The sequence below is a fragment of the Thamnophis sirtalis genome, unplaced genomic scaffold (assembly GCF_051295495.1).
Source record: "Thamnophis sirtalis isolate CommonGarterSnake01/CBP01778 unplaced genomic scaffold, rThaSir2_p1.2 scaffold_4, whole genome shotgun sequence".
NCBI lineage: Eukaryota > Metazoa > Chordata > Lepidosauria > Squamata > Natricidae > Thamnophis > Thamnophis sirtalis.
Window position 1 is genome coordinate 20,720,022 of NW_028261384.1, and position 7,968 is coordinate 20,727,989.

Here is a 7,968-nt window from a genome sequence, read left to right on the forward strand (position 1 = left end):
ACATGTGTATAGTTAATAAAATAATAGATAATTTCTCTTTCAATCTGATATAGGAGTGTGCTGACTGGGTGTTCACATTCCATTGTTTAAGCATTTTCATCGAGCAGGATCCAAGAAGCAGGTCTTCTGTGTTGTCCTTCCCCGTACCCCCCCCTTTCCCCCAAAGGTCTGGATGGCTTCCATTCTGATGTCATTGATCGATTGATTGATTGATTGAATTCAGGAAACCACTAGAGAGCTGGCTACGTGTGGTCCTTTACTTACATCTTTACTTTACATCACAACTAGAACCAGAATTTCTGATTCTAAGCAAAGCAGTTAAGTGCCTGATTTTATAAGGTTTTTTTTGCCACAGTTGTTAAATGAATAACTGCAATTGTTGAATGAATCACACTGTCATTAAGTGAATCTGACTTCCCCAATGATTTTGCTTGTCAAAAGCTGGCTGTGAAGGTAGCAAATGGCTATCATATGAGCCTAAAATGCATGCCAGTTGCCAAGTACTTGAATATTGATCACACGGCCCTGTGGATGCTACAATGGTCATAAGCTAAAGGACCAAAAGGTAAGAGTCATAATACAGGACTGAAATGAAAAATATTCAAAGAATACCTCAAATTTTACTTATATAATATGTAGGAGAGTAAACAAAAAAAGGAACAAATATTATATACAGCTAATAAGAATTACTCTCTTTAAACAAACTATCATACACAACCAGAGGTGGGTTCCTGCCAGTTCTAATCTCTTCTATAGAAGAGGTTCCACAAATCCACAGTGCCATTTAGAACCGGTTCCAGGTCCCTCCCCCCGCCCATCCAGACATCATCAAGATGAAGAGTGAGAGGAGGAATTCTGGGAGTTAAAGTCCACAAATCTTAAAGCTGTCAAGTTTGAACACCCCTGTGTTTTTTTCCTATGGTTAGAGGTGCAAAGGTCTTGTAACTTGACAGCTTTAAGACTTGTGTGCTTCAAATGCCAACATTTTGGTTGCTAAGCAAGAGCGTTAAGTGAGTTTCACCACATTTTACAAGTTGGCCACGCCCATCCAGTCACTTGACTGCCAAGCCACTCCCATTCGGTCACATGGTTGCAAGCCACTCCCACCCAGTCACATGGCCAGCAAGCCACTCCCACAAAGCAAGCCATACCTATAGAAAAGGTTCTAAAATTTTTTGAAACCCACCACTGTACACAACCATACTTCTTCCAATGTTTCCTCTAAATTTTGATGGTCTGTGTGCTCAACAAATATATTTTGTATATTATTTTGGAAAAAGAATTTTAATCTGCATGCTGGAAGGTGAGTGTATAGTAACAAGTATAATGCAATTATTATATACATTTTATACATTTTTAAATTTTTATTTAAATTGAAAATTTTACAGTATCAAGCTAACAAAATACATTTTTATATGCTAAACTTTTATTCAGCCTATTTCGTGGTCCTGTGTGAAAAAGCACATAAAGAAAAATATTATAGCTTTTTCCTATGATATTTAGCATCTGCTCATGCAGAATAAACTCTATCCAGATCTAGCAATCCTTCATTAAATTGAAACATCTTAACCCACATCACCAGGTCCAAATGGTCTAGTTATAAATAAATTTGTAATAAAAATAAAATTTTAGAGTATTCACAAGACGCTGAAGCAATGCTCATAATGTACACCAGATTCTAAAGATGTTCTTCCAAAATCCACTAACTCTGGCAAATCTTGAAACTGTTCTATCTGATGTGCAAATGTCACCAAACCATATAATTTGAGACAATTTTCCTTTCGATATTTTTCACTTAATTGCAAACTTGATGCAATAGTCAACCTGATTGATTATAGTTTATCTTCAGTAAGAATGAATGTAACTATAAAATTAGTATCCATTTCTTTTTTTGAGAGTTCACATCTAGAAGAGTTTTAAGAAGGTTTTCTCTTTTGATCTTGTTCTATTTACTGCATGGAAGAAGCTATGTCAGATATATTTTTGAAACAGCAACAGTAATAAAACTAGTTACAGCAAAACATTTCTGCCATCAATCTACCTGCCTGCTTCCAATCTGACTAGCCAAACGGGATCCTAATGTTTTCAGTTCCACCAAAATTTAGAAGGACCCAAGAATCACAAAAACTATTGATTGGCAAGAAGAATTTGCCCAAATATGAGGCACTTTGGAAAGGAGAAAATTGTATTAGATGAATTTCTTCTACAGTGCAAGCAAGATTTCTGCATGCTGAAATGTGAAGATGCAAATCATTCGGTGGTATTTTTGGTTTATTATCTGTATCTATATGCACCTGCACAAAGATGGAAGATGGCCCTTCCTTCTAGAAAGACTAGAGATGTGGAATAAAAAACTTCCAGGAAGAATATAATATGTATGCTACTAAATACTGAATGCAGTTATATAATCCCTATAAGTATCAATAAAATATTATGGTCATAGTTCATACACGTCATGGTCAGTACTATGTATTATACCTAGATTTCCTATGCGCTAATATATTGCACAGGATTTCATTTATGTTTAATAACTTTCTACCTGTTTTATCAAATGAAAGGAAAACATCAGCCTGTATAACTACAACAATGTAATCTTGGGTTTTTTGTTTTTTTGTTTGCTAATGGTAAACTTTGCACTATTTTTAAATGTTTGAAAATAAAAAGCAATTATCTAGAAAATAAAAAGTAATTACCTAGAGTATTCTACAGATATTGCTATTGGAATATAGTTGGAATGATGTGAGCAATTTAAATTTCTTTTGACTACATTCCCAGAACTAATTATTTCAGATTGGCATCTAAATATACAGAGTGCACCAATGAAAGAATTAGGAGTGGATAATTGACTATTTTGAAACTATTAATTGTATTTCCTTCATGATACACCTAAGAAATCTTAAAATGGTATAGAGATTTTCAATAAAACATTATTAAAATACTAACTTGAAGGATGTCACTGAATTCAGTACAATGCAAGTACAGACAAAGCTGTGCATTTAGAATGCCTTACAACTAATCATGTTTTCCAATGAAATGAAAACTGGAACAAGAAATATGACAAATCTCTATCTCAAGCAGTATTAGAAACTGTCAATTATCCATTTGTTTAACAAATTAATACAGAAATCTAAAATTATGGGAAATCAAAATTTGTGTTATGATGTATATATGTAACTTTACATTCTATACAGGGGAACTATAACCTCCACTTTCCTAATCTTGTATAGAAGCTACTATGAAATTATAAATATTTATGTAATAGAATGAGTTCATGTATGGTCAAAATATGATTACAACATAATTCTCCTCCCTTGCTTTTGTCCATTTGCAGAGTACAATTCTTAAATTACCAAAGAGCAAGTATGGCTCTTACCTTGAAAAAGTTTGCATGCTGCTTTTCTACAAGGAATAATAATAAAGGCAGTCCTCAATTTACAACTACAACTGAGCCCCAAATTTCTTTTACTAAACAAGATAGCTGTTAAATGAGTTTTGCCCAATTTTAAGACCATTCTTGTTAAGTGAATCACTGCAGTCGTTTAGTAACACAATTGTTAAATGAATCTGGCTTCTCTATTACTTTTCTTGTCAGAAAGTTCCAAAGCTGATCACACGACCCCACATAAATGTCAATTGCCAAGCATCTGCATTTTGATCACATGATCAGGGTGTTGCTGCAATAGTTGTAAGTGTGAAAAATGGGCACATCACTTTTTTCAGTGCTGTTGTAACTTCAAAAGGTCACTAAATGAAATGTTGTAAATGAAAGACTACATGTAATGATTTTTTAAATGTTTTTTTGAAAAATGACAAGAATTTCTAAGAGTGTCATCTATTTATCTACCTAGAAAATTACTACCTAGGAAATTACTATCCCACTGAAGGTTACCAATTTAAGTTCTGAAGGACAATTGTAATTATTAGTGTGGTTTAGTAACCCAGCTGTTCAACACTCTCAAATAAAGAGTTCATTTCCATAAATCTGCCTGATCCCAAATAATGTGCTAAGCTTTGGGTTTCTCTAACAAGATATTGTTGCCAGAATTTGCAGCACTAAGCCATAAACCATGACTTATAAACCATGATGATTGATTGTGTTTCCATATATAATGATGTAATATAAGGGGTGAACATAACCACAGAAAGTCAATCCCAAATTCTCATGATCTCCTTACATGCTTTACTACTATTGATGTGTTACTGTATATGCATATTAGGCCATATCCACTGAACAGCCGAATGCTTCCAAAATCTTACATATGAGCAAATTGTAACATATTAAGTCATGTATATTAATAATAGCTAAAGAATTTAACCAGCGAAAATTCTTTAGCTAATACAGTCAATCGTACCAAATATCATTTTGATACACACACCCCCATTGCCTAATACCCTATGTTGTCAATGTTGCCTGTCACATTGTACCCATGGGCTTGACAATAAAAGACCAATCTCCTAACACTTCATCCTTAGCTCAACTTCTCAGCTTGTCCTGGCAAAAGATTCACAGACACATCCTGGCTAGATTAAAATCATTAGTGCAGACAAGAATGAAGCTACAAACTGGCACTCCACTGCAATGCAATGCCATCAGAAACTTCTATATCTTTTGCAAGCATTTAAACTCATGGATTTTCCTCCCATACTTTAAAATTAACTATAATTGATGCATTGCTTGGTGGCCTTGAAGCCAGGTTGTTGCAACACGCTTATATAAAAGCCATTTACAACCTGAGAACTGCTGGTTCCCGTTATTTCAGCCTCAGTATTTAAAACACCTTCTCATAATCTTAAGATTCTCCCTTGGAGCCCTGTAGCAATCAACAGGGAGATGGATAAAGATAAAAGGCAAAGATTTTCAGCAGAATAAGATCTGTTTTGGAAAGGAGTTCTAGACTCCTTGTCATTTCATTTTAGGCTCATGACAATCTTCCATCTGAATACTTGGCTGTGAGGTGTTAATGTTATAGTTGCACAAATTAAAGCACTCATTTTTGTACCTTCGGTGTGATACCAGATTATTATTAATGTATTTGTTAATATCTAATAAAATCTAATAATAAACCTAATAAACCTAATATTATTTCCCATATAAATTGACTCAAACTGAAATTCCCCTTGGGCCAAATTAAGATAAGAGGAATTGGAGTGACTTGTGATTTGCTTCAGATTATATAGAGAATATATGGTACAGAATAATTCTTTACTGCTAATGGCAGCATATCAAACTGCATAGTTGAGAAAGGCGAGTAGTCATTTGATAAGGGCTCAGGGAGGTCAGCTAGAGTAAAAATTATACTGATCTACATGCAAATAAATATATAGTTGTTTCTCCTTTGGCCTAGGAAGTCTCCTAAAGTCTTGTTGAAGCTTACTCAGACCCCAAGACTTCCTCTTCTATGTGTGCCTAGAATATGCAAATGAAGTACTCAAATACTCCAGATGGTTTATATAAACTATACTGTGACCTCAGGTCCGACATTATGGCTGAAGCTGTTATTTAGATTTCTATTATGATTAATAAACATATATGCAGACATATATGTTCATCACTTGGGTTACTTAGTAATAAAGGCAGGATAAAAATATAATAAATAATAAACATTACTGCTATAAAGCTGACTATCTATAGAAAGAACTTTCCGTTAGAAATAGTACAAATTTAAACACGGCATCAGTTCTAGTACTAAATTTGGCTGAGAAAAGTGAGATAAGTCTAAAAGGAGGACATGCCTTGCTCCATTACCAAGGCCAAGACAGTCTGACTAGAACCTCTGTAGACATTAGACAGCTCCCTTGGGGACAAGGGCAATATAGCTATATTTGGAAGTTTAATGACCATAACAACATAGGTTATGGTATCTGAACTTGTACCAGATGAATAAAGTGATTCTAGTCCATCCCTATTAGAAAGATCAAGGACTCAACAGGAGATAAAGTTTAATATTTTATAAAAAGTGACTTCTTATAAAATGAATTAAAAAGTCATACTTTGATGCTATTTTTATTTCTTCTAAGTACATATAAACTCTAATATGAAACCCACTTCTCAGATTATGCAAATTTTCTAATTCAAGTCACATTTCCAATGTTAATATTTAAGACTACTATTTATAAGTATTTGGAATTATTAAAGAAAAATGTAGATAAGAAATTTGGTTCAGCAATTTCAGATCTTTTTCTTTAGTAATGCATACATTCATTATGTCTGTTAGAAAAAATTACATAAAGCAACTTTCAGTTAGTCAGCAATATCTAAAGGACTTTTCTATTCTTATATATAATCTATAAAAATATATTTAATATTTTAGTACTTAAATATACAACTACAAGTACATATTCTATTAAACAACACATCAAGCTACAATGTGGAAGAAATTCAAGCAAGCAAAGAAATTTGGTGAAATTTCATTGAAACTTCTACAGAATTTCTTCCATCTGAATGAAATTTATGACTTTCAAAACAAGTTTGGTTAAGAACTTTCTACATTGCATATAGTTATGGTCTTATATTATATTATAACTATAAGGAGTTATATTTTTATCAAGAATATGTAATTAATTTACTTTGATAAAAAAATCAGACAATTTTAATTGACCTCTGGTGGTATTAAAGTATTTTTATTAACATGCTCTGCATACCAATCAAGAAGAAAATAGTACAGCAATTATATTTAGAAATTAAAATGGAAGATAGTGAATATATACTTAAGTTAATGCACAAAAGGGTATACTCTCTTAACTGTCAAGGAAGGAGTAATAAAAAAGTTGAGGCATCAATTTATCATCGATAGAGGCAATGGTGAACATCATCTTAAAATAACATTCAAGTCCATTAAACAATGATTGTTTTAAATCTGTGATGCAGGTAATAAATGTACTTTGGTAAGTCTGTATGCCTTAATACCAATGAAAGAAAAATAAAACACAAGATTAGCAATAGATAAAGTACCCATTAATGGCATCTTTATAAAAGACACAAAGAATGGAAATAATTTCAACTGCCTATTTTAAAGAAAGGATTAAGGGTTAACTTCTCCCAGTAATTTTGATCAGTAAACATTTGCAAGTCAAACAGAATTCTACTGCTGAGAAATCTCTAGTATCCAGCATCTATTATCTAGTCTTTTCCAGTGATGATTAATGTATAGAAGCTTAAGTTATTTATTTTAAAATATTATAATTAGAAGCAATGATAGATCAAAGGTTTTGCTCCTGAACACCAGGTGAGAGGTTTTCAATCAAAATCACATTTAAAATACCTGGAATAGCACATATCCTACACACCTTTTGTTTTCTACAAATCATGCATGCTGCAGACAAATCATTTGCGCTAAACAACCTCAAATCTGGTTTTCTAGTATTAAGCACAAAGGAAAAACACTGACAACAAGCATGGTAAATAAATCCCTCCCTTGAGAATGAAAGCAGCAGACAGAAGAGGGCTGACATGCATGCAAGAGAAACCTCACACACCATTTTTTTTCTACCTGCACAAGTTGCCATTTGCTGCAGCCCTCAGAATCGGTTTTTTTCCAGCTGGTCTCAAAAGCAAAATATTCAGGCACTTCTCAAGGCATCTGTTGATAAGCTTTACAAGTATAATATTCCAACAAGAGTATTTTTAATAGAAAATGCATTTTCTTTCCTGCTCAGGTAAACATGTTTACAGATCCTGCCCAGAGACTGGGTGGTTCAGACTTGCATGTCACAGGCATGTCGTCAGCAAGAAAAGCCCCCTTTTCTCTATCATTAACATTTTAAATAAGGTAACAACAGAGCGGCTCTTTCCAAACTTACCTATAATATAGATTCAACATGAAATATACACAGGTCTAAAACAGGAAAATAGCTACACACACACATACATATACACTTGTGCTATAAATAAACCCACCCACAACGGAGTAAGAAACTACTACTTCAGAACCAACACCAGGTCAACTTGCTAGTCGGTTGGAAGGCCGG

The 7,968-nt window shown here is 33.5% G+C and overlaps 1 protein-coding gene across 3 annotated transcripts in view; it reads right to left on the bottom strand.

Annotated features, from left to right (window-relative positions):
- Positions 1 to 7,968, bottom strand: part of ZEB1 (zinc finger E-box binding homeobox 1) — an 80,710-nt gene that overhangs the window by 70,694 nt on the left and 2,048 nt on the right. The window contains exon 1 of one of the 3 annotated variants that reach the window (XM_087712555.1): positions 7,491 to 7,865. The exons of the other annotated variants lie outside the window; for them this stretch is intronic. Within the exon in view, the coding sequence (XP_087568681.1) occupies positions 7,491 to 7,506 (16 nt within the window). The 5' untranslated portion in view covers positions 7,507 to 7,865. Of the gene's footprint in view, positions 1 to 7,490; positions 7,866 to 7,968 lie in introns of those variants that run through there. 3 annotated transcript variants of the gene reach the window in all.